The sequence below is a fragment of the Callithrix jacchus genome, chromosome 2 (genome assembly GCF_049354715.1).
Source record: "Callithrix jacchus isolate 240 chromosome 2, calJac240_pri, whole genome shotgun sequence".
Taxonomy (NCBI): Eukaryota; Metazoa; Chordata; class Mammalia; order Primates; family Cebidae; genus Callithrix; species Callithrix jacchus.
Genome location: NC_133503.1, coordinates 137,513,431 through 137,540,748, shown reverse-complemented (window position 1 = coordinate 137,540,748; position 27,318 = coordinate 137,513,431). Strand labels below are relative to the sequence as shown.

Below are 27,318 nucleotides of genomic sequence, written 5' to 3'. Positions count from 1 at the left end.
GCCTCCCGGGATCAAGCGATTCTCCTGCCTCAGCCTCTCAAGTAGCTGGGATTACAGGCATGTGCCACCATGCCTGGCTAATTTTGTATTTTTAGTGGAGACAGGGTTTCACCATGTTGGCCAGGCTGGTCTCAAACTCCTGACCTCAAGTGATCTGCCCACGTTGGCCTCCCGAAATGCTGGGATTATAGGTGTGAGCCACTGCGACCAGACTTTTTTTTGAGCTGAGCCTCACTCTGTCGCCCAGGATGGAGTGCAGTGGCTCAATGTCAGCTCACTGCAGCCTCTGCCTCCTAGGGTCAAACAATTCTCCTGCCCCAGCCTCCCCAAGTAGCTGGGACTACAGGCATGTGCCACCACTCCTGGCTAATTTTTGTGTTTTTTGTGGAGACGGGGTTTTGTCATGTTGGCCAGGCTGGTCTGGAACTCCTGACCTCAAGTGATCCGCCCACTTCAGCCTCCCAAAGTGCTGGGATTACAGGTGTGAGCCACTGCACCTGGCCATTGGTAACTATGCAAATGTATGACAAGAATCACTGAAGTAATATTTGGAGAGTGTTTTGCCAAGTGCCTAGCAGTTGAAACAAATTTTTTCAGGTAAAAATTTTTTGAATTAAAATATCTGGGGCCAGGTGTAGTGGCTTACGCTTGTAATCACAGCACTTTGAGAGGCCGAGGCGGGTGGATCCCTTGAGTCTGGGAGTTCAGGACCAGCCTGGGCAACATGATGAAACCCCATCACTACAAAAAAAATAACAAAATTAACCTGGCATGGTGACGTGTGCCTGTAGTCTTAGCTACTCCAGAGGCTGAGGTGGGAGGATCACCTGAGCCTGGGGAAGTCTTGACTGCCATGACCCATGACCACGCCACTGCACTCCAGACTCGGTGAGAGATTAAGACCCTGTTTCAAAAATAAAATAAAATAAATAAAATATTTGGAAAAAAGTTAAAAATGTTAATTGTAAATCTATGTAGTGTAAAGAATGTAGTCTATTTTCAGGTTTAAACTGATGACAAATTGTTTTCCTAAGGAACTGCCATTAGAGCATTGCCAAGGACCACTCGGTGAGTGGGCTGAGGAACACAGTTTTCTGTGTAAGCTGCTGAGACTTTAAGCCCTGGGACTCAAGGGCAGGCTTGACTCTCAGGTAAACTTGCATTTACCTGGCAGGTGCGTAGGGACCTCCTGAGCTGGAGCAGATATCTCTCTCAGAACTTCAGAAAGCCAAACTTCAGAGCCCCCTGTAATTTCCAAAATGGGCCCTTCTAGAAGCTGTAGGGAAGCTTGCTTCTTGGAAACAGTAAACCTAGATCCACACAAAGCAGGTGAAGACAGAGGCATCCTCAAAGTGTTATGGGTGGGGGCAGTGTCACTTGGGAATTCCTTCCCCCTTTCCCTCTTGATGGACCTAATTTGAAATAATCCTTCCCAGGTCCTGACTAAATTTCTAACAAGGATTTTTTTTTTTTTTTTTTTTTTGGACAGAGTCTCATTCCTTCAACTAGGCTTGAGTGCAGTGTCATGATCTTGGCTCACTGTAACCTCCGCCTCCCAAGTTCAAGAGAGTCTTCTGCCTCAGCCATCCCAGTAGCTGGGATTTCAGGTGTGCACCACCACGCCCAGCTAATTTCTGCATTTTTAGTAGAAATGGGGTTTTACCATGTTGGCCAGGCTGGTCTTGATCTCCTGACCTAAAGTGATCCACCTACCTTGGCCTTCCCAAGTGCCGGGATTGCAGGTGTGCATCACTGTGCCTAGCTGCCGGAAGGATTAGAAACCAGCATGACCCAGGCACCTGGAGATGCAGAAAATCTGACCGTCCAGTCCTGTGGCCTGTGAAAAATATGCTCAGGGAAGGATCACAGAGAGTGGTCTTCAGCAGAGATAAAGATTAGAGCTGGATTTTATTATGTTGTAAATGGATTCATCTATTTATAACTCATGGGGCAAAAACTAAAAACAGCTTAACTATATGATTAGTTGGAGATGGGCATGTGTTTATGTATGCCAATAACTTTTACAAAGTATATCCTTATAATGAAACTATTGTAAAGATGTGCATATGGGTTCATGTTCTATATGTCAGCAGACACATGTTGATATTTACACAAAGTTGCTTATTCAAAGTGACTGGCAATAGGTATGACTGGGCGGTTCCTGTGCATAATCTTTGGTCCCTGGAAACCCTGAAGGACTGAGCGTGGCCCAGGCAGTGGGTTTCCTCTCCACCAGCTTGGCCACTTGGAGTTAACCTGCAACCATCCTCCAGGTAAAGCTTCCCAGGAACTAGGATCTGGGAAAATCTTACTGGGACTTTAGGTGCCTTTAAGCCATTGGCTATGACAGGGAGAAGTTGCTACTGGATGGCTCTTGTGATATAACTGAGGGATTCTTGCTTAGCCTGGCTCTTTAATTATTTTTGAGAAAAGTAGAAATGTCACCTTTTTTATGATTCAGATGCTCCGAAGGCACATCTTTTGCAGTGGAAAGAGAAGAGACTTCTGTTACCTACCAGAGAAGGAATCATCTTGACTGCACTGAACGCACAGTGACTCTTTGTGGGTTATAGAACATACTGGAATAAGTATGCCTTACTAGAGTGAGACCTCAGTGACAGAGGGTTGAGCTGAGAATCTGTCATCGCGTCTCATTCCTAGGAGGTGCTCACTGAATGCTTATGAAAATGAAGGGAGGGAGTGTTGACGGAGGGAAGGAGGAAGGAAAGCGGCAGGGTCCACGCTGTCGGGAAGCAGGCACCAGGCTCAGCTGGAATCATTTAGCCCTGCCAAAGATTATCTAGAAGGATCTATTCAGAAAAAGGACAAAGTATTTTCCAAAGCCACTCATTTCTCAGAATTTGGGGAGCTGCAAACTAAGCACAAGTTATGTCCTAGGCTGGCAGTCAATCTGGGCACAGTGGAGGAACCAGTGGAATTGGTGGCCCCAGGGCTCTGCTGAGGGAGGTTGTGTTGTATGGCGTGGAGGCTTTTCTCAGGGAGGGTTTGTGGAGGATGTTGAGCCAATGAGAGATGGTGGGAATGCATCATGAATGTCTCTGATGCTGGTCCCTCAGAGAGGAAAGAAGGAGAGGAGGAGGGAAGAAAGTGAAAAAGGAAGGAGGGGAGGAGAGGAGGGAAGGAGGGGAGGAGGGGAGGAGGGGAGGAGGGGAAGAGTGGAGGTGACAAGACAGTAAACATGACCAGAACCAGAGGGACGGTCTTCATAAAGGACTCCTGGTGCTCAGGTGGCAAAATGGGACCTAGAGTCTAAAACAGGGATGTTCTCCTTATTTCTTGTAACTGGCAATATTCTTAGCATCAGAAACCAACTCTGGCTAAACCAAAAAGGAACTGACTGAAAAGCACCTGATTCGCAGAAGCACAGGGAAATCTTTCGAAGCAGCAGGAGAATGGGTCAGGAATTAGCGAGCCCAGGCAGCTGAAGGTCCACAGCAAAAATCTTGCTGGTGAGGACATGGCTGTCACGTTTCGTGCAGCATGTGCTGCTCCCAGAAACCAGTTACTGCTGTAGCCACTTCTGTGGATCCACTTCTCTTACTGCTTTGGATCAGCAGCCACCAGTTCAACACTCTGGGGCCAGCGTGTCTGACTGGTTAAGCCCAGATCACATCCTTGTACTCTGGCTGCAAGGGAAGCTGGAAGAGGGAGGCTGGAAGGGAGAGGCTGGGGTGGAAAGACTGAACTCTTTGGCTTCCTTAAAAGGAGGTGGAGAGTCAAAAAGGCCCACAAATGTCCACCATTTTCCTGCTCAGAACCATGTGGTTTCCCAAAGGAAACCCACACTGTTTAGCCAATTTGAGATGTTGTTTTGGGAGCACTGGAGTACTGGTAAATTTAAACACACACACACACACACACACACACACACACACACACACACACCCCACACCCCACACATACAGTCTGCTCTGAAAACATTAACATAAAGCTGAAAGATAAATTGGCTGTTACGATAAACTTCCTGGAACACGTTATTTTAAGATGAATCAGCCAGCCATCTATTGACTGACCTTTATGCACAAAAGGAGAAGAAAGAGGGTGTTGTAAGACGATGGTTCTTAACGAAGAATAGAATGGGAGTTTGTACTTCTAAAGTTACAGATCTCAGTTTGAATAGAGTTAGGCGCGACTACCAGTCAGCACTCAAGGCTTTAGAGATTAGACTCTCATTTTGCAGGAATCACGCCAAACCTGGAAAGCCAGATAATCTTGGAAAAGCACTTTTTACAGACAACCTCATAAGGAAAGTTTTATGGTTACTAAACATAAAACAGGATTGCATTTTTGAAATATTTTAGCCTACAAATTTAGCGGAAATTTTAAAAGTTATGGCTAGCACTTCATCTTTTCCAAGCTATGAGGTCTCATAGCTCTTTTCTCTATGGTCTGCTGTTAGGAGGACTTACCTTTTCAAGCCACAGAATTCCATCTGCTAGAATTGAGTCAGGCAGGCCTTAAGGAAATCTATGACTTGGTAAAATCATAAAGAACTCTGAGGCTGTACTGTTCTCCTCTTATACAATGGCTGTTTATAACTCCCTGATCCTGAAGTTATTCATAGAGGGTCATCTTTCTTGGGGGAATTTTTAATTCCCCATTCTCATTTATATACTTTGGGTAGGGGTGGATCCTAATTGGCTTAAACTAATTAGCATGCCCCCCCCCCCCCGTGAGTGAACTAATTAGATCAGGGATGCGCACATGATTGTGTCAGTGTGTGTGTGTGTGTGTGTGTGTGTGTGTGTGTGTGACAGAGAGAGAGAGAGAAACAGAGACAGAGAGACCGAGACAGACATAGAGAAAGAAAAAATCCTGGGTCTTGGGCAGGAGCCCCCAGAAGAGACAATCTCTCTTTCTCTCTCTGGAAAGCATAGAGTGAGAGTGAGGTCTCACAGCTACTGGAGCTGATGGATGAAGCCAACCCTATGGAAAGCAGAAGACAGGGAAATAGAGAAATGAGATCCTTCATTTGCTAGATGAGGTCTCACCCAACATTGTAACCACTTTTTAATTTTTTGAGCCAATAAATGTCCTTTATTATTTATTGATTTTTAAGACAATGTCTTGCTCTGTTGCCCAGGCTGGTGTGCAGTGGCACAAATACAGCTCACTGCAGCCTCAGCTTCCTGGGCTCAAACAATCCTCCCACCTCAGCCTACTGAGTAGCTGGGACTACAGACACGTGCCACCATGCCTAATTTAAAACCATTTTTAGATCTGGCAAGGTGGCTCATGCCTGTGAACCCAGCACTTTGGGAGACCGAGGCAGGCAGATCATCTGAGGTCAGGAGTTTGAGATCAGCCTGACCAACATGGTAAAACCCCATCTCTACTAAAAATACAAAAGTAGCAGGGCATGGTGGCACATGCCTGTAATCCCAGCTACTCAGGAGGCTGAGGCAGGAGAATTACTTGAACTTGGGAGGCAGAGGGTGCAGTGAGCCAAGATCATGCCACTGCACTTCAGCCTGGGCAACAAGAGCGAAACTCCATCTCAAAAGAAAAAAAAAACCACCAAAAACAAACAAACAAACAAACAAAAAAACCATTTTTCGTGGAGACAGGGGTCTCACCATGTTGCCCAGGCTGGTCTTGAACTGTTGGACTCAAGTGATCTTCAGGCCTTGGCTCCCTAAGTGCTGGGATTACAGGAGTGAGCCACCACAACAGGCTCCTTTGTTACTTAGATGGGTTGAGTTTTATCTCTTGTAACTGAAGGATCTCTAATTGATAGACTGAAAAAAACACTTGCAACTAAATAGCTCTTAGTATTTCGGTATGTAAATATTAAAATATTCCTTAGTACAAAACAGTATTCTTTAGTATTTAATTTCCATGGTATACAAGGAATTTTTAAAATTAAGAAAAAGAACAGTAACCTAATAGAAAGCAAAAAACAAAAACACTTGAAATGGCTTCTAAGTACGTAAAAAGTGTTCTCTCTTGTCTGTGATTAAAGATTGTACGTTAAAATGGAAATGGGCTACTACTGTTAATAATCGGAATGGTGAAGATGAAAAAGTGAGAAAGCACACAGGTTGGTGAACGGTGGGCAAACATGCACTCGGTACTGGCAGATGCTGGGGATTGGGGAATACATTGGAAGGCAAGTGGCAATAGCTATCAAGATTTTAAATAAACATATCCTGTGATCAGGCAATTCCACTACTATAAATTTATCTCACAGATAAATTCACACAGGTGCACAAACATGTGCATAAGAGCTCATTACAATATCAAATGAAACAGTACGCTATGGTGAAGGAACCCAGGGAATGTCTATGGCCCTCTGAAATGCTGATATTTTAAATTAAAGACTCTTCTGAAGGTCAGCAGATGCTGCAAGAGACTCTCCTCTGATATCCTTTTCTCTAGCTAAGACTAGACCTGCCAAAGAGAACCCAACTGCATCCTTTCTCCTCCCTGAAATCTCATTGTTTGTTGCAGAAAAGAAGACATGAATGCAACCACACCCAGATGGACTTTTTCACATAAGACATGGATTGATGCATGGGATTTCTCCCAAATAGGATGCTGTGTCAAAGCTGAGCAAGTATACAGTGCTGTCTTTGGGAGGACCCCATAGCATCTCATCATTGTATGCATGGGAACATTATCTTTCAAAGAAGAATCTAGAATGGCACAAGGAGAATGGCTTATTCTTTTTAGGGGGCAGCGAGGCCAAGCTGTGGCTCACTGGGTGGGCAGGCTCTTCCTTAAATACTGAGACTCTGTTCCTGAAGTAGCTCAGAGACCTTTGAGGCAGGGGCTCACCAAGAGTGGGGTGCAAGCAAGTGACCTCGTTGTTGCTGACAGTCTCCTTGGTAGAGGGGCGATACCAGGACATGTAAGTAAGAGGAGAGAGGTTTCATTGCAGACATGCATCATGGAGGAGGGGTTACCTGGCCTTGTGGATAGACTCTGAGCTGCCATGAGTCCTGGAAGGCTGGTCCTGCAGTCAACACCCGTGTCCAGTGTTCAAGGAAATCCTAGAACAAAGGAATCACAAGACAAGCTCTTAACTGTTTGTTAATACAAACTGCTGTACTGGATGTTCGGGACTCTGTTTCATCCAGAAGATAAATAAGGGAAGCAAATAGTCATGTGGCATCTGAAATGGGCTTTCTTTCACATAGATTAATAAATGATGCTCAACCACAACCAGCAATTCATTGAGCAGCAAAAGGTGAATTAGTAACTCACAGTAAGATTACTGTTTCAGAATTTCTTATTTTGTCACATAGGCTTGAAGGGGAACATGTTTGTCTTTATAAAAGCATCATGGCTAGCACCAACAGGCCAGAGACAAAGGATAAATGGCGAGTTTTTTTCACAGACAGCACGGCAATGCAAGAGGCAAGTGCGAGAATGTGGCTTGGACTACACGAGTCCCAACTGCCAGGAGCTAATTGGCCCTAGAGCCGGAGCTCCCAGCCTTGATGTACATTAGAGTCATGTGAGATGGGATTACAAGTCCCCATGTGGCAGCCCAGACTGATTAAATCAGACCCTCTGGAGGTAAGGCCTGGCTTCAGTATCTTCAGACATCTCCAAATGATTCCACTGAACATCCTAGGAGAGAACCAATTGCCCTTGGAGTGGAACTTTTTCCAACACTGTAAGGTCTTCAGTCCTCTCATTCTCAGGAGATAGAGGCTTCTTTTGATTCAATAAGAAGGACTGATGTTGATATAGCAGAAGGATTAGCATAGGAGAAACCTATAGTAGGCATATTACAACTGTAAACATACCTTGGTTAACGCATGACATGTTTAACTTGTCCCCAGGATGTGGGTCGAGGGGAGATCATTCTGAGCAGGGCAGGGAACCACACTGCGTTGGTATCCAGTGTGACCAGGGCCTAGCCCAAACTCTAGTACAGAGTATATGCTCCATAAATATTTGCTGAAGGACTGGATAACTTTTAGGGGAAATTTCCTGTTTCCAACATTAAGCTTTTACAGAAGAGATGGTGAACAGGTCAACTAAGCACCAAGAAGATATTTATAACGTTTTCCATAAATCGATTGTGGGAGATGTAATGTATCCAACTAGAACCCATCCTCATGGATATGAAGAGGGGAAATAACAAACACCTAAAAATTTAACATGCTTTAAATTTTTTTAATGAAGTAACATGAGCGAACCTGACACTTTGGAGAACAACTGATATTTGGAACCTGTCAAATGGAGAACAATTTCACTGAATTTATGAATAAAAAAAGAACATGGGGCAAATGTATCATACAATGGTCTGAACTCCAGTTCACAGAGAAGAGATCTCAGTAGGCAGTGAGTGTGCAGCAGTCTATTTCCAGTGTAATAATATGGATCTGATTTAGATTTCAATTCCATAGAGTGCAAAATCCCCAGCAATCGTTTCTGGCTTCTAGGTAGTGACATGGCATAATGCATGTGGATTGCATTCCTGGGCACACAATTGGCACCACACGGCTCTTACTCTAACAGGAAGGGCTTTGCTATCTGAAGAGGAAAATGTATACAAAAGACAGAATAAACCTTTGAAGCTTACTGTAATCAAAGAATAGTTACACAATTCTCTTTGCAATGTACCTCTTTTCTTTAATGGTTGTATTTCCTGTTTAAATGCACACCTAAAAACGTTTCAATCATGCTATAGTTCTTTCTCATATCTTTAGTGTTGTTTTTATTATAGAACCACACACATATTATAAAAGTTTCTAGACAATAAAAAACGTAAAAAGTTATTGCTACCAATTTGAATTTCATTGGTAGTATCTACTACAAAGGAGTCAGGTGATAACTTTTAAAGCTCTCAGTAGGTATGTAAATATGAGAACAGGTCACAGAAAATACTTAAGAGAAAAAAAACGATTAATTTAAGAATTTTATAACTGACGGATGTTATAAAGTCCTGCCCTTCATTCTTTTTTTTTTTTTCCAAAAGACCAATTCTCATTCTGTCACCTGGGCTGGAGTGCAGTGGGGTGGTAATAATTTACTGCAGCCTTGAACTCCTGGGTTCAAGTGATCCACCTCAGCCTCCCAAATAGTAGGGACTACAGACATATGCTACCACACCCAGCTACTTTTTTAAAGTTTTTGTAGAGACAGGGTCTTGCTATGTTGTCCAGCCTAAATTTGAACCTTGGCCACAAGTGATCCTCCCAACTCAGCTTCCTTAAGTGCTAGGATTAAAGTGTGAGCCACTGCGCCTGGCCTCATTCTATTTTTATTTACTTTACAACTCTCATATTTGTAAACATTTTATTCATCAGACAACAAATCATTTAACAGCTATGAATACAATGCCAATTAATAGAAATATAAATATCCAATAATATAATTTGCACAAAACATTTAGGTATATGTAGTGTATGTATATATATCCAACTGGTTATAACCAGTTTGTTCGAACAAAAGAATATCAAATTTTAACTTTTTGTACATATAAAGATAAAAAAATATGGTAATGAAACCTTAAGAGTATTTTCCAAAAATTAGAAGGCCAACATAAATATATATATATTTATACATACATATATTTAGATGGAGTCCCGCTCTGTTACCCAGGCTGGAATGCAATGGTGCAATCTCGGCTCACTGCAACCTCCAACTCCTGGGTTTAAGCAATTCTCTTGCCTCAGCCTCCTGAGTAGCTACAATGCTCGGCTAACTTATATTTTAGAGAATACTTCAAAGTTACAAACTTTAAAAGTCTTTACCATTTAATGGTTAAAAAAATCATCCATTACAATTTCCATATATATATATCTAAGCTATTGGCATGCTTCTGTAAAGATCAAGAATATTAAAAACATTAACCTTTTCACTCAGATTTGTAGTTTGTAGTTTCTTTTGCTGTAGGTGACTCGAGTGAATTTCATTGTCTAGTCAGCAGGGTGATGTAAGAAAAGCGTTGTCACCAACATTTCAGGGCACCTACATTGGTACACCTCTCAGGTAATGAAAGAAGGGCGATTAATTACAAGGGTGATTACTTTAACCCCAGCCTGGTTTTTACGGAAATAGTTAAAGGTCATGCCACCATGTCCTTTCCATGTCAGAAGGGACAAAGCCCACTCAAAGACTATCTAGAAAAATGTAATTTGAATCAGTCTTCACTATTTTTTTTTTTTTTGAGTCAGAGTTTCACTTTGTCACCCAGGCTGGAATGCAGTGGTGCGATACCAGTTCACTGCAACCTTTGTCTCCCAGCTACTCCCTGCCTCAGCCTCCTGAGTAGCTGGGATTACAGGCATGCGCCACCATGCCTGGCTAATTTTTGTATTTTTAGTAGAGACAGGGTTTTGCCATATGGGCCAGGCTGTTCTCAAACTCCTGACCTCAGGCGATCTACCTGCCTTGGCCTCCCAAAGAGCTGGAATTACTGGCATGAGCCTCCTCTCCTGGACCCATCTTTACTATGTATTCAAGGTCTCCGAATTAGTGAAGTTGCATGTTAATTTGAAGATTTTTTTTTTTTTTTTTTTTGAGACAGAGTTTTGCTCTTGTTGCCCTGGAGTGCAATGCTGCAATCTTGGCTCACTGCAACATCCGCCTCCTGGGTTCAAGCAATTCTCCTGCCTCAGCCACCCAAGTAGCTGGGATTACAGGCATATGCCACCATGCCCAGCTAATTTTTTTGTATTTTTGGTAGAGACGGGGTCTCACCATGTTGGCCAGGATGGTCTCGATCTCTTGACCTCGTGATTCACCCACCTTGGCCTCCCAAAGTGCTGGGACTACAGGCGTGAACCACCGCGCTCGGCCCTATTGTTTTCTTAATTAATGAGTAGAATAAATTCCTTGTCATGTGTTTATGTGTATGAGAGGGTCACGTCTTGTGACCTTTTGGAAATTACACATGATCATTTTTGAAGGTCATCCACTGAGATGTTGGAGAGGATAACCTGGCTGAGCCCAAGGAACTGATTTTCCTGCACATCTTTTCTTGACCTCTGAAGCGAAACCTGGGTGGTGACAGAACTTAAACTTTCCTGGCTCTCCAGTTCTTTTGGCCTATTGATTTTACGTATTCATACTTGGTTTTGTTTCCGGTTTGTACACCTTCAGTAACTTATTCCCTACTGGTAGCAACAAAATAATGATTGGGGACTTGCTTTTACAGTCTATTTGGTTACCTCTGGTGGATGAATAAGGGAGACCTATTCTTTATTGGGTGGGACTTGACAGAGAATCTGATTTATTAGTCTTTTTTGTTTCTGTTTTGTTATTTTAATCTGTTTGTTTATATGCAACCTCAAAGCAATGAAGAATTACATGCTATATTAGTCAGGTTTCTCCAGAGAGAGAACCAATAGGACATGTGGAAGGGCATTTATTAGGAGGAAATGGCTCACACAATCACAGAGGTAGAGAAGTCCTACCACATGCTGACTGCAAGCTGGAGAACCGGAGAAGTTGGCAGCGTGGCTCAGTGCAAGTCTGAAGCCTCAGAACCAGGGAAGCCGACAGTGCAGCCCCCAGTCAGGCCTGAGAATTTTGCGATCTGTTGATTGTCAATCTTGAGTCAGACTGGGTGTGAAGTGGTTATGCTAGAGTCAATTCTGGCATAGATTGTTTGGTGGCTCTTCAGTGGAGAAAGCACTTGCAAGCAATACTCATCATGCTGTGCCCAAATGGATCACTGAATTTTGTTACTGTATCATATGAATAGAAACCAATACTTCATGGATAAGTACCACTACTAAGAAAAGAAACCAAATGGGTAAATGGTTTTAGGTAAACCCAAGAGTGCTAGAAAATCCATTTAAAGTATATGTCTTACAGACAATGGGTAAGACACTAGTACTATTTTCACATACTATTTAATTTATTATTTATTGAGACAGAGTCTCTCTCTGTCACCCAAGCTGGAATGCAGTGGCATAATCTCAGCTCACTGCAATCTCTGTCTTCTGGGTTCAAGCAATTCTCCTGCCTCAGCCTCCTGAGTAGCTGGTATTACAGGCATGTGCCACCCTGCCCAGCTAATTTTTGTATTTTTAGTAGAGATGGGGTTTTGCCATGTTGGCCAGGCTGGTCTTGAACTCCTGACCTCAAGTGATCTACCCACCTTTGCCTCCCAAAGTGCTGGGATTATAGGCGTGAGCCACCCTTCTGGGTCTTACATACTATTTACATTGCATTTGGTGTAAACATTTTTGTTTTTCTTTCCCCCCTGCTTTTCCTTTGGGTAACCTTTGCTGCCACGTTCCCTGTGGTCTGGGGGCAATGCTGGCTATTGTTAATCAGTCACCCCCTTTTCTCCCCACTCAGCAGTAAATTTCTATGCCATGCTTAATAGAGTTCTGCCTCCTGGGAATGTAAATCCTGAGCAGAATGATAAACAAGGGGTTTAAAGCTAAACATAATAATAACAGCATCCAAAAATGCCTGGCCATGGTTTCCTGACTGAGATCCCTAGCTGCTTTTCATTCCTTGGGACTGCCTCCTTCTTCAGCTTTTTCTTCCATTCTGCATGCTTCCATTCTGTTTAGATTAACTAGACCAAGTTTATGCAGCTTACAACCAAGAACCATAACTGACAAAACATCTATTTTCCAGATGAAGTGATCTAAGTCAAATCCTACACTCGGTGGTCAAATCAACTTCTAACCCATGGCTCTCTCTTCATGATTTCTGTGAAACACAGATTTATATAGTGCTCCCTTTGTGGCATTAGAGAATATCTCACTCGTATTGAAGAATTGACTTCTCTTCACAGAGGTCTTTTCCTACTGAAAAACTTCCTTAAAAGAGAAAAATATTTTAAATATACTTCTAGAAATGACAATAAGTCTTTGTTGATTGGCTTACATTCACTTTATTTTAATTACAGATATTGCTGTATCTAATGAAGTGTTATGGCAGGAGAGAAGAGTGAAATTAAAAATCCTAAAGAAATCTCCAATAATCTTATATACTTAAAAAACTAGCAAGCAAACTGACGAAAAAGTATTTTATTTATTTATAATATCATTTTGTAAACAACCACACTGTGCACTTTTTAATTCAACAATAACAAAATTTTTTTTCTAGGGATTTATAGCAAACCCTATATAAAGTCAATGACTTTAATATACGAGTGAAGATGTCTAGGGTGGAATAATTTCTGAAAATGTCAAATTACAGCACTTCATACAAAGACTGATGATAACTATCTGTACCATAAAAATGTACATGCCATGAAACATTAATTTATAATTTTAAATACAAAGTAAAACATATTATAAAAAGGATATTAACATCAAATTTATTATAAACCAGTGAATTACTCAGAGAAATATTTATTAAAACCTACTAAAAAACAGTAAATATTGCAACTGAAGTAAAAATTTATAAGTAAACAAACCTATCATTTTTAAGAACCAAGAAGTAAACAAAAAGGCAGACATTTCCTGACGACCGTGTCTACTCCTTGATATTCTGAAGCAGCTTCAACAAATGTGACTCAATAACCTGTTGAACTAGAACAGACAGGTAATCAAGATTATAGCATAATGACTATCTAAAAACTATCAAATTTAACTTATCCCCAATATTTCCCTAAAATAAAGTCATTTCTAAGTAGGATACATGCATAGCCTGAGGGCACTAATACAATGCAATATTTTAAAACCTTAAAACTTTTGTCACTGAGTAACTGTCCAAGTTACTGGATGTTGTGTCTTAGTTTCTATATTTTTGAAACTGAAGGAGAGTCTGGAATACAAGATTGTCTTAAGGTTGCCCTATAAATAGTCTGCTATCAAAATATGAAATAAATCTTATAAACAGGTGTGCTCTTACCCTCTAGTAACTAATTATTTGGGTTGGTGAAAAGTACAGTAGCAAATTCATTTCTAGATTTTCTAAGAATTTAAGGACTTTTCCCACAGTTAAAAGTGTACGTCAGGAGTTGGGATAACATGTTTTAAGGTTATAGTGATAAAAACGGGTTGGAATACTGGCTTATACTATTAAACAGCTTTACTAAGATGAGACACAAGAGTTCCAACATACTTACCACCTCTATAGCCCAGGGCTACAGCTAGATCCATAGAATTATATCCAGAGTCAGTTTCAATTGTTGGGTCAGCCCCATTTTCTATACCAAAACAGAAAAATCTACATAAATGAAATGAAAACGTGGATAGGTCTGTCTACTATTGGCTCATGTACAAATAGCTGGATAGATTTTTCAGTTTGGAGAACATTTTTAGGATAGTCTGACAAAGCACAGAGCACACGGGATACTCAGAATTTACTTCAGTGGATTGGAAGGAAGACACTTCAAACTAACAGCATCCTCTAGAGCAGCTGAAACTCCTACACAATTAAAAACAAAGCAATAGTGGATTCATTTTCTTTCTTTTTCTTTTTTCGAGAGTCTTGCTCTGTCACCCAGCCTGTAGTGCAAAGGTGCAGTCTCAGCTCACTGTGACCTCTGCCCCTGGGGTTCAAGTGATTCTCCTGCCTCAGCATCCCGAGTAGCTGGGATTACAGGCTCCCACCTGGTTGGCTAATTTTTGAATTATTTATAGCAACAGGGTTTTGCCATGTTGGTCAGGCAACTTGAACTCCTAATCTCAAGTGATCCACTTGCCTTGGCTTCCCAAAGTTCTGGGATTACAGGCATGAAACCACTGCACCCGGCCACAACAGTGGATTCACATATGACCCCCCCAAATGAAAGCAACAAGGACAAAAGGTCCAACTGCAGGTGTGGGATGTGATGGAGCTGCTTCTCACATGGGCAACTTCATGCTGGCAGGTGCTCCAGGTGTGAAGAGCAGCAAGATTCATGTATTTAACAATAATGATTCTCCTGAGTGGTACCCGGGGAGGCGAGGTTGAAAAAATAAAATCAAGACCTTGCATGGCATTTTCTAAATAATATTCACTTTTATCTGCTTACCTAAGAGCATCTTTACACATTTTACATGATTTCCATGTACAGCATAAAGCAGAGGTGTTCCTCCATTCTGTAAAATGAAAACGTGATTCAGTTTTTCAGGGTGAGCAAGATTCAAGTAATTTAATGCTGCTGTGAGAAGTTTTACTAGAACTGGACATAAAATCATTTAAAGTAATTTTAATATTTTTTTGAAGAATATTTAGAACTAATAATTGAGCCTGCAATATTAACTTTTTCTTCTAGGTACTTAGCTAATTAATTCTTCTTCTTTATTTCTTCTTTTTTTTTTTTTTTTGCCAATCAGTTTGAGCTTATGAGGTTGCTCAGGTTAGCCTTGAACTGATGACCTCACCTTCGCGAGCGCCATGACCTCCGGCGGGAGCCACTTTGGACCCCTATTTATTCTTTTATTTACTTTTTAGAAACTGGGTCTCACTGTCACCCAGGCTGGAGTGCAGTGGTGCAATCAAAGCTCACTGCAGCCTCAAACTTCTGGGCTCAAGCTATCCTCCCACTTCAGCCTTCCAAACAGCTGGGACTACAGGTGTACATCACCATGCCCAGTCTGTTTCTTCTTTAATAAAACTTACTGCATCTCTCCCAAACCAAATAAATTCTAAAACTTGTTAGAGTAATTTTAAATTTAGTATCACACACTTACCCAATCATATTCATTTACATCAACTCCACAATCAAGCAGCATTTTGACAATATCCGTGTAGCCTTTACTACAGGCCAATGACAGTGCACTTTCTCGACCTTTTCCTAAAAGTTGGGGATCAGCACCCTGGTATGGGAAGTTGAGATAAAAAACTTCTCAATTAGCTTAAACAAGAATACTGTTATTCCTGTCAACAACAATTATAGTCCAACACTAAGCCTAGTAATGTTCTGGGCTTAATAAAGAAATAATGGAAAATTTTACTCATGGGTGCTTTTATTGAAATTGTCTGGATGCCTTCCTTCCTCTGTCCTATATCAATCCTGACTATCCTTTCTCTCTGGAGTCAAGTCACAGCTCTTCCATGAAGCCTTCTCCTACAAAGCTGACAGTACTCCTGTTCCTGTGGCACTTAGAGGGGTCTGAGCGTTGAATTATTTCTCACTGTTGCATGTCTTGCCTTCCCAACTAGATCCAAGATCCACGAGAATATGAAAAGCATTAAACTTTTTTTGGTATCCTCTACTACTATATCTAGCTGGCTGGAGATATAAAAACTCTACTAAAGACTCAGCTGAACTTAGGTAACTATACATATACATTTTCTGAGGCATTTTCCTTACATTCTGAAGTAGGAACTCTACCACAGCTATTTGCCCGTGTGCTGCAGCCCACATCAGAGGAGTAAATCCTTCTTCATCCGTGTGATTGATAACATTTTCTATTTAAAAGAAAAGCAATTTTTGTGATCTAATTTAACAACCACATCTTAATATCACTATGAAAAACTGGCATTCCAAAGAGTTGATTATAATACTCAATGAAGTTCATTTCCTGCTGACTTTTCACTGGTGTCCTACTGCATGTTGTTGTAAATTGTAGTCTGAATGTTTTAAAATATGCCTCACTGTATATAGTTGGGTTCAGAGAACATATTACTTAAAGCATAAACTACCAGACATGACATAATGCCAGGTACAAGGCAGTCAAGAGAACACTGGTCTCAGGATCAGGAGAGCAGAGTGTGAATCCTGGCTCTCTCACTTTCTAGCCATGTGACCCTGGATAAGACACTTAATTTCTTCAATATACAGAATACCCTGCCTACCTTAATGAATAGTTGGGAGGATCACAATAAAAACGAGATTATATGATAGCCCTCAGCATTACAGAAATTTATAAACTTATTGAATCTTATTAAAGCTATCTTCTACTCCACAGCTAACATTGCCGCCTGTGAATTTCTCTCATTCTTGTGGTTTGCTAACATAATGCTATGTGGATGACAGATAATGTGAAGAGGAAGTCTGAAATACAGTACCATGCAATTCTACCTTGAACCCCATTTTCTTCCCTAGATTGTCTACTAGTTATTAAGTCCACAGCCTTTTCCCTACATTTATTTAGTAGATTGAAGAAGCCTCCAAATATTCATAAATAAACAGAAATATAATGATTCTTTCTTATAAAAATGACACGATTAAGCAAAATAAAGCTTTTTGATCGGACTCCCTGTATTCAATACACAGTGTTGGGACAACTGGCTTTTTAACAATTGAAACTTAAAGTACAGCTAAATCTTTACCTCATTACAACAAAACATATTCCATATGAGTTAAAGATTGAAACATAAAAAGGAAATCCCAGAAATTCTAGAATAAAAAATATATTTATTTATAATCTTGGAATGGGAAGTCCTTTCTAAGCAAGATACAAAATCCAGAAGTCACAAAGAAGAAAATAAATTTATGACTTACAAACGTTAAGGTTTTCAGAATACCATAAAGGAAGTCAAAGGAAAAATGACAAGCTAGGGAACCCTATATGCAACATAAACAACAACAACAAAAGCGAATTTCCTTGGAGTTTACATACCAATACATAGCAGGCAGTTCACACACAAAGAACTGGAGTAGACCATAACTTAAAAAATATAAATGAAACTACTCTGAGATGCCATTTTTCACTTGTCAGATTAGCAAAATTTGGAGTCTGCTAATATCCTGTATCAGTGAAGGCACGGGGAAGCAGAAACTCTAGCTTTGGTGTGAGGACACACATCTGGTTATATTTATATTTATATAAATTCATATACCCTAGACCCAACAAATCTACTTGTGAGGATCTGCCCTATAGATAAACTTTAAGTTTTAAAGTATATCTGAACTTTAAAAGAATGCCAACACATTGTTTCTTAATAGCAACAACCTGGAATCAACCACGACATGGAGGGGCAGTTAAAAAAGAAACAACAGGCCGGGCGCAGTGGCTCATGCCTGTAATCCCAGCACTTTGGGAGGCCGAGGCAGGTGGATCGCCTGAGGTCAGGAGTTCAAGACCAGCCTGGCCACCATAGTGAAACCCTGTCTCTACTAAAAACACAAAAAATTAGCCAGGCATGGTGGTGGGCACCTGTAATCCCAGCTACTCAGGAGGCTGAGGCAGGAGAATCTCTTGAACCCATGAGGCGGAGGTTGCAGTGAGCCAAGATTGTGCCATTGCATGCCAGCCTGGGCAACAAGAGCAAAACTTCATCTAAAAAAAAAAAACAAACCCACAAAAACAAAACATAGAACATGTACATGCAATACAATGTACACTTATGGAACTATAAAAATAAAATAGGTCTTTAATATGTGCTTATATGGAAAGCTCTCCACAATATTCAGTGTCAAATGGTGCAATGTAGTGTATATTTTCCCTTTTGCGTAAATAACAACAAGCATGTACACATTCTCACACATAACCTGAAACATAAATAAAAATATTTTCCATAAAAATTTTCTGAAAATATAAGAAACTTATAATGCTTGCTTTTTGGGAAAACGCAAGGGTGGTAAAGGAACTTTTATGCTTTATATTCCCTTTTTTGTTTTTTTTACTATTCATTGGGTTATCTGCCTGGTGAGTTTATGCAACTATTTGTTTTTGTCTTTATACTTTCTAATATTAAAATAAAACAATAACAAGTCTAATAAATCCTATTGAATTTGTTTTAAATAAATATTTTTTAAAAGGCTATTACCTTGTTCGATACGGGTAGCCAGATAGAGCATCTCTCCCTGTGCAGCCAACTGGTGAACAGACAAAGCTGAAACAGTATCATAAAATGCTTCATGCATTATCCACAGGGTACATTTGCATCATCCTGCAGTTCATGTTTGTGTCAAAATTTTCTTTTCCAAAACAAAAGCTATAATTTTATTGTTTTAAAAATCTAACTTAAAATGTATTCTAAAATTAAGGCTGGGTGCAGTGGCTCATGCCTGTAATCCCAGCACTTTGTAAGCCAAAGCAGCTGGATAACTTGAGGTCAGGAGTTTGAAACCAACATGGTGAAACCTTATCACTATAAAAGATACAAAAACTAGCTGGGCGTGGTGGCATGTGCCTGTAATCCCAGCTACTTGAAGGCTGAGGCAGGAGAATTACTTGAATCCAAAAGGCAGAGGTTGCAGTAAGCTGAGATCTCGCCACTGCATTTCAGCCAGGGCGACAGGGGAAAAAAAAGTATCCTAAAATTGCCGGGCATGGTGACGCATGCCTATGGTCTCAGCTACTAGGGAGGCTGAGGCTGGAGAATCTCTTGAGTCCAGGAGTTCTGGGCTGTAGTGTGCTATGCCAATCGGGTGTCTGCAGTAAGTTCGGCATCAATATGGTGACCTCCCGGGACCAGGGGACCACCAGGTTGCCTAAGGAGGTGTGAACCGGGCTAGGTTGGAAATGAAGCAGGTCAAAACTCTCGTTCTGATCAGCAGTGGGACTGCGCCTGTGAACAGCCACTGTACTCCAGCCTGGGCAACATAGCGAGACCCTGTCTCTTTAAAAAAAAAAAAAGTATCCTAAAATTACAAGTACTCACTCTGTATCTGAGAATTGATTCATATTCATTTAAGGTAATTCCGGTATCTACAATTTTATTTTTATTTTTATGAGACAGGGTTTTGCCATGTTGCTCACTCTGGTCTTGAACTCCAGGGTTCAAGTGATCCTGCCACCTTGACTTCCCAAAGTGCTGGGATTACAGGCATGAGCCACCATGCCCTGGTTTTTTTGTTTTGTTTTTTTTAAATCTACATATTTTATTATCAATGAAATCCATTCTGAAGAAATGGTTTAGGTATTTAATTTTTAAAATGCTATTTCTGCATCTAAAATTATGAGGAAGACAGGTCTAAAAGACACAAAGACACTGTTTTTGTCTTTTTATTGATTGACTCCATTATGGTCTTAAATATTTTTATTTTGAGACTCTATGGGTTTTTTTTATTACAAAGAATGAAGTCATACATGAAAAACTGGCCTTGAGAGTTAATTAATTAATTAATTTATTTATTTATTTTGAGACAGAGTCTCGATTTGTCACGTAGGCTTGAGTGCAGTGGTGTGATCTCACCTCACTGCAGCCTCGACCTCCTGGGCTCGAGCGATCCTCCTGCCTCAGTCACTCAAATAGCTGGAACTACAGGTGGGAGCCACCATATCAGGCTAATTTTTGTATTTTTTGTAGAGACAGGGTTTTGCCATGTTGCCCGGGTCTTCAACTCATGAGCTCATGAGACCCAGCAGCCTCAGCCTCCTAAAGTGGTAGCGTTATAGGCATGAGCCACCACTCCTGGCCTGAGAGTAAATTCTTGAGTGTAGGCCTAGCTGTGGGTAATTAGCTGTGTGTCCTTGGACAACTGATTAAACATTTTTGTCTGTAACATGTGAGATGTGAATCAAATGATCTTAGGTATTTGTTTTTAGCTCAAAAATTCTGTGGTGGATTATTTTAAGACAACTTCTTTAAGACAGTGCTAAATAGGAAGCGTTCTCCTTAAAAATTAGTAGCATTTGATCATTTGACTTCAGTGATATGATTGGATGGCCTTACTACAGAAAGAAAAGCAATTGGGTGTCCTATGCAAATTTATATAAGTAAACCAGAAATGGCCAACAGGTGGAGTGAGAGTCCTAGAGGAAGATACTTCCTAGCTCAACTGGTACAGTATGTGACTCAGAATCAGGAAGGATTTAGCATTTCCAAAGAAAAGACACAGATTTCGTCATGCTTTAGAATACAGATACATTTATACTCTATTCTCAAACACAGTGACTAACATAAATACACTTTCTTTTTTTCTCTTTTTAACATACTTATACTACATAGAATATTTTGTAGTTTAAATAGAAAAACTTTACTTCTTCTAGAATGATTCTACATTTAAAAAATTGTGGGCCGGGCGCAGTGGCTCAAGCCTGTAATCCCAGCACTTTGGGAGGCCGAGGCGGGTGGATCACGACGTCAAGAGATCAAGACCATCCTGGTCAACGATGTGAAACCCCGTCTCTACTAAAAATACAAAAATTAGCTGGATGTGGTGGCATGTGCCTGTAGTCCCAGCTACTCGGGAGGCTGAGGCAGGAGAATTGCTTGAACCTGGGAGGCGGAGGTTGCAGTGAGCCGAGATTGTGCCACTGCACTCCAGCCTGGCGCCTGGCAACAGAGCGAGACTCTGTCTCAAAAAAAAAAAAAGTGGATTCAAGGTATTAAAAGAGGTGGTTTCATATTCACATTACATTCAAATTCAAAATTACAGTTCAAATCACTCAGCTTTTACTATAAAATCATTTATTTATCAGTGCTCTAGTTTATAAGTAAAATGTGAAGGCTTGAACTCCAAGAACATGAAAATACTGACAATGTCTTAATTTCAAAGGGCTCAGAATTTTTATCTCATTATTTATTAACTCATTTTTATAGTAAAACTGTTAAGTTTTCATAATTAATATTTTAATCTGTATTTGCTCTCAACAGATAAACATAACACATGAACTATTTATTTATTATTGATTGATTGGAATCAGGGTCTCACTCTGTTGCCCAGGCTGGGGTGCAGCGGTATGGATCATAGCTCACTGCAGCCCTGACCTCCCGGGCTCAAGTAAGTGGTCCTCCTTCCTCAGCCTCTTGAATATCTGGGACTATAGGTGTGTGCCAACACACCCAGCTAATTTAAAAACAATTTTTTTTTAAAATCGAGATTGGGTCTTGTTATGTTGCTCAGGCTGGTCTTGAACTCCTGAGCTCAAGTAAGCCTCCTACCTCAGCATCCAAAAGTGCTGGGATTATAGGCGTGACCCACTGCGCCTGGCCCCCACATGAAATATTTAAAAATGCAATAATATATAAAAAAGTTTTCAACTGCTAAAACTACTAGGATATCACTTAAGCCCTCAAAAAGCTTAAGTATATGCATTTACTTATTGTTTTTAATTGACAAATAATAATTGTATATATCTATGCAGTACAAAGGATATTTTAATATATGTTTACATTGCGGAATGATTAAAGCTAATTAACAAATCTATCACCTCACATACTTATTTTTTTGTGTTGAAAACATTTAAAATTTACTCTTTTAGCAATTTTGAAATATATAATACATTATTTTCTATTTTTTTTGAGACAGAGTCTCACTCTGTCACCCAGGCTGGAGTGCAGTGGTGCAATCTTGGCTCATTGCAGCCTGCTCCTCCCAGATTCAAGTGTCCTCTCACTTCAGTCTCCTCAGTAGCTGGGACCACAGGCATGCACCACAACACCTGGCTATATTTTTAAAAATTTTTAAATTTTTTTGTATTTTTAGTAGAGAGAGGGTCTTGCTATCTTGCCCCGGCTGGACTTAAACTCCTGAGCTCAAGTGATCCACCAGCCTTGGCCTCCCAAAGTGCTGGGATTACAGGTGTGAGCCACCATGTCCAGCCTTCAGTGCACTTTTATTACAGTCACCATTGTGTATATTAAGTATTCCTCCTGTCTAGCAAAAACTTTGCACCCTTTGATCAGTATCTCTACCCTTTCAGCATCTACTCCCCTCTCCCAGCCTCTGGTAAACACAAGTCTACTGTGTACTTCCACTAAGTTCTACTTTTTCAGATGTCCCATATAGTGAGATCCTATGGTATTTGTCTTTCTATGCCTGACTCATTTCACTTAGCATAATGTCCTCCAGGTTCATCCATGTGTTACAAATGAAAGAATTTTCTTCTTTTTTAAGATTGAATAGTTTTCCATTGTGTAATACACACATTTTCTTTATCCAGAGAATATGCATTTAATGAAAATGTTTTAAAGTCAAATTCTTGAAAGTATTATATTAAGAAAAAGAATACAGTAATACATCAGTGGCAAATACTTACAATTTGCTAACAGAGGTGTGGTAGAGACCTCATTTCCTCTGTGTTTGTTGGTTAAAGTAGTTGACTGTTTGATGGGTGAGAAATGCTTTGTTGTAGAGGGAGTGTAGACATGCCTTACTTGAATTCCCGGAGAAGGAGATGTATGGATATTGCATTCGGCTAAATAAAAAACAAATTTAAACACATTAAAAGCATTTCAATTAGAGTTCTATGTCAATGTCTACATTTAAAAAGAAATACATGAGATATAATAGCTTCAATTAAACTATTTATCAAGTGATACTAAATTGTTTTTGTCATAAAAGTTCACACTTCCTTGTTTGCATAGTGGTGAGTTTTAAAAAGTCTATACTACCATAGAAAAAGTTCTAGAATAAAAATATATTATTCTTGAGTGATGTTTTCCTAAGAGAATAGTTTTATTATTCAGGGTATCAAGTAAATCTAGAGCATGATGACAGACTTCACTGCATTAAAGCATAGAAAGTGAATACACATCAAATATTTATGGAATAGGAATATTCAGGAATGAATATTAAGCTAATTCATTTCCTAAAGGAACAAGAATTTTTTCCCTATGATTTTATTTTTATTTTTTGAGATGGAGTCTCACTCTGTGGCTCAGGCTGGAGTGTAGTGGCACAATCTCAGCTCACTGCAACTACCACCTCTCAGGTTCAGGCAATTCTTGTGCCTCAGCCTCCCTCCCAAGCAGCTGGGACTATAGGCATGCGCCACCATGCCCAGCTAGTTTTTCTATTTTTAGTAGAGACAAGGTTTCACCATATTGGTCAGGCTGGTCTTGAACTCCTGACCTCAAGTGATCTGCTTGCCTTGGCTTCCTAAAGTGCTGGGATTATAGACATGAGCCACTGTGCCCGGCCCTACAATTTTAAAAGGAATAATAGGGAACTTCATTAGAGAATCTGTAAATAAACAAATATTAAACAAGAAGTGTTTTTAAAAAAATCAACATGCACTTTCTTTAAGTTAGATATTATATAATCTAAAATTATTTTAATTTTGGTTTCTGTGAGATTCCAAAATCATATTAAAAAATGACTTCTAAACTGTCTTCCCAAACTCAAAATCTCATGATTGGGGAAAAAAACCAAATACACAAAAACAAAAACAAATGCAGATATTTATACCATAACTTTCAACCTTTAAATAGGACAGAAGCCACTTCCAGGTCAGAGTTAACCTGATCTTGAATATTTTTACTGTCTTCCTCATTTAAGGACTTCACAAATCGAGAACACACATTCATATCAAATCGGTTAGGCAATATGAATTTCATTCCCATGGCAACACCCTGAGCCGATCCTTCTTCTGAATTTGGGTCCAGTGGATGTTCTATTTTAATGTCTGGCATGCCAGTTAGGCTGTAAGTGCTGGGACACTCTTCCACTATAAGCTGGGCTCCAATATCCAGATTTGCTGATGTAGCCATGATTTCAATTGTGTAGATTCAATAATTAAAACATTTCTTTATGATTTCCTCTTGGTTTTATCAGAGCAGTATCCAGTGTTGGATATTCAAATTGGAATTTGAATATTTAAAAATCTGAAAGAAAAAAATTAGAAAAATAAAAGTATTCCTATCAACTTAGGTAAAAATCCACAAAATAATCATTTTCAATCAAGCATCGAAACAATGCTCTTGTAAGCACCTATACATAATAGGAAGCATATAATGTTCAGAGGTAGAGAAACCTGGGTATGAATCTAAGCTTTGCCATTAATTAGCTGTGTGACCTGTACAAGTTACTCAACCCCTCTGAGCTTCAGTGTCATTTATAAAATAGGGATACCACCATTAACCTTACAGGGTTCTGGTAAAAACCAAATGAAATACTGTACAGTGACATTCTCACTTTCGTCATTAAATTCCAATAAATTTTAGTTACTGTTTCTCCCATTTCCTATACCTGAATATTGCCAAATGGATAAAAGATCAGGCTAACAATGAAAATAAACTTTAACCTCTTACCTAGGGTTAGTTCTTTAATGTTTACATAGGTAGCCCTTAGTTTGAATTTAAGAAATGATATAATTCATGTTGTACCCAAGTTTATTGGCATTGTTACCTATAACACCTGCGATTCCTAGACCGTGAAAAGACAAAGCTTTGGTTTTGATGAACTGAAGGTACATTTATTAATTTTTGTTCAGATTAAGCATTAGCAACTTAATGTAAGTTTTCATGAAAAATAAAGTAGGTAGATTGGCATTCCAAGATGTATATAATTGTCTCAAATATATTACCATTTGGGACAGGAAGAAAATTAATAAAATACAGTTAATTTTTTCCACGTTAGAGTTTATAGCCTCTTAGAAATTTTGAGAGGGTGCAGGGTGTTTTAAAATTGGAATTGGATTTAAAAGAAAAATGCATCAGGAACACAGTGGAGCAAGGGTCGCCAAATCATACATTTACAGATAACAGCTTTTTACAATTTTAAAAACATTTTCAAAAATTAATCCTTAATCATTTGAGTAGGCAGGTCAGGTAATCATATGTCCACCTTAGAGAGGAGAAACAGGAAGCTCATGAATTATGAGGGCTCACCCAGCTCTTCTGACTCCATCACTCTGACCATTAAAATGAGGCAGCACTAAACAAAGCCAAAACCTCCACCAGAGAGAACTGATAGTAACATAACCTGTAATCCCAGCACTTTGGGAGGTCGAGGCAGGCGGATCACGAGGTCAAGAGATCGAAACCATCCTGGCCAACATGGTGAAACCCTATCTCTACTAAAAATACTAAAATTAGCTGGATGTGGTGGCATGCTCCTGTAGTCCCAGCTATTCGGGAGGCTGAGGCAGGAGAATTGCTTGAACCTGGGAGGCGGAGGTTGCAGTGAGCCGAGATCGCGCCACTGCACTCCAGCCTGGTGCCTGGCGACAGAGCAAGACTCTGTCTCAAAAAAAAAAAACCAAAAACCAAAAAACAAAACAAAAAAAACAACATAGTAAGAAAAACATTTGAGCAAAAAGGAAACCAGAAAAAAAAAAATTCGTTCAGTGATTCAAATGGAGATGGATATGCAATGCATTAGTCCATGCGTCTTAAAAGAACTGGACAATATGAACCGTGTTTCCTAGGGAAGAACCATCTCCCCCTTTCTCCTATCAAGGTTAGCTAAGTGCAACTCCCCTAAGCTCTCTGAGCACCCTGCATATAGCTCTATTTTAACATTTACCACTCTCTTGAAAATTTCCATGTAAACATCATCTAAATTGAAAACTCCCCTAGGATGGGGACCATTCTTACTAATCTTTGCACACAGAACAGTACTTGGTCTTACCAGGTACTCCATAAATGTTTTCTGATCTGAACTTTAACAATTTTTTTTCTATAATATTTTCTATTTCTAACATTTGCTGATTGGACCTGGCTTTTCTCTCTCAACACTGCTATTAACTAGCTGGAGAATTCTGGACAAATAAATCATACAAGTTTTCTGAAATTCATCTATTATAAAAAGGTGTTGAAATAGGTCTAATATTCTTTCCAGCGCTAAACAACTTCCATGTTACAAATCAGGGTTTACAGATGGAATTACAGGTCTTGGAGAGGAGAACAGCAAATGTGCTTAGCTGGAGGGGGTGGGTGGAAAAAGAACGCTTATCTTGGCACACCAGTCTAGAGATGAGAAGCAAAGTTGGCAAGCCAACATTTTGAAGAACAGGAGAGGAAGGCGGGGGGTGAGGGCTAAACATGACTTAGAAGAGGAGAGGAGGTGGCGAGAAAAAGGGGGTAAGGCAATCAATAGCTAGGTTCACCTCGATCTGTCAGAGCCCAGGGATGAAGGGATAGAGAATTTAAAGAGACAAAGTGGGCAATTATGCTAGTTCCCGTGGATGCTAGTAACAGAGCCCCTCGTTTTTTCCTGATCCTGGAATTATCCTACAAGGTGAGGAAGGTGCTATGAAAATAAATGATGCCTCACAGGCGACAGGTGTTCCAGTGTCCCGAGAAAGGAGCCCGCTGGAGGGGAGACTCTGGTAGGAAAGGAAGTCCGTTCTGTCGCCAATGACCAACTGTGCCCGAAAAGTCCCAGGAAGAAACTCTCGCTCATCCGCGGCGAGCGGATCTCGGGGACAGAGGCTGGAGGCCGACCCGGTGAGAGTGCAGGGTCTTGCGACCACCGACGACAGCAGAAAACGAGTAGAGTCTTCCCATTTGCCGCCAACTTCTGTACAGGCCTCCAAGCCCGGGCTTGTTTTGGCCGCGACGTCACTTCCGATTTCTTCTTTCGCCTTCTGGCTAAAAAACGTTCTGCAGCGATGCAGCTGAGACTTTAACTTTTTTTTCTTTGTCTGTCTGTCTCTCTCTCTCTCTCTCTCTCTCTTTTGATGCTGTTACGCTCCAAGGCCCATGTTGCCGGAATACTACACATACAGGGTCATTTGAGTTGATGGTTCTGGGTTACCACAGCACAGGAAGCCCCAGTCTCCCCCTCCTGTCTCGCCTCCTATGCCTGATCACCCTGCCCACCTGATCGCCTTTGCGCCGCCGGGCTGCGTAAGTCTCCGGAGCTTGCGCTGCTACGTC

General features: G+C 40.4%; 1 protein-coding gene across 2 annotated transcripts; it reads right to left on the bottom strand.

Moving 5' to 3' along the window:
• Positions 1-12,956: 12,956 nt before the first annotated feature.
• ANKRA2 (ankyrin repeat family A member 2) lies at positions 12,957-27,250 on the bottom strand. 2 transcript variants are annotated; one of them, XM_008991944.5, is made up of 9 exons: positions 26,714-27,250; positions 23,906-24,321; positions 22,755-22,913; positions 18,595-18,660; positions 16,193-16,290; positions 15,570-15,695; positions 14,909-14,975; positions 14,018-14,098; positions 12,957-13,478 (listed from the first exon to the last, which is right to left on the bottom strand). In XM_008991944.5, the coding sequence occupies exons 2-9, from the start codon at positions 23,988-23,990 to the stop codon at positions 13,423-13,425; spliced, it is 738 nt and encodes a 245-aa protein (XP_008990192.1). In that variant the 5' UTR covers positions 23,991-24,321; positions 26,714-27,250; the 3' UTR covers positions 12,957-13,422. The 2 variants fall into 2 exon arrangements, with proteins under 2 accessions (XP_008990192.1, XP_002744917.1); XM_002744871.6 differs by having other exon boundaries at positions 23,919-24,321.
• Positions 27,251-27,318: the final 68 nt, after the last annotated feature.

What these genes read in the sequence shown, in the direction of transcription:
- ANKRA2 (XM_002744871.6), bottom strand. Translation starts at nt 24,207, where the DNA reads ATGGCTACATCAGCAAATCTGGATATTGGAGCCCAGCTTATAGTGGAA. An exon ending in CACACCTCTGTTAGCAAATT is followed by an intron (nt 18,661 to 22,754) that starts GTAAGTATTTGC and finishes ATACTGTTTCAG; the next exon opens with CTTTGTCTGTTCACCAGTTG. An exon ending in ATGTGTAAAGATGCTCTTAG is followed by an intron (nt 14,099 to 14,908) that starts GTAAGCAGATAA and finishes GTTTTGGTATAG; the next exon opens with AAAATGGGGCTGACCCAACA.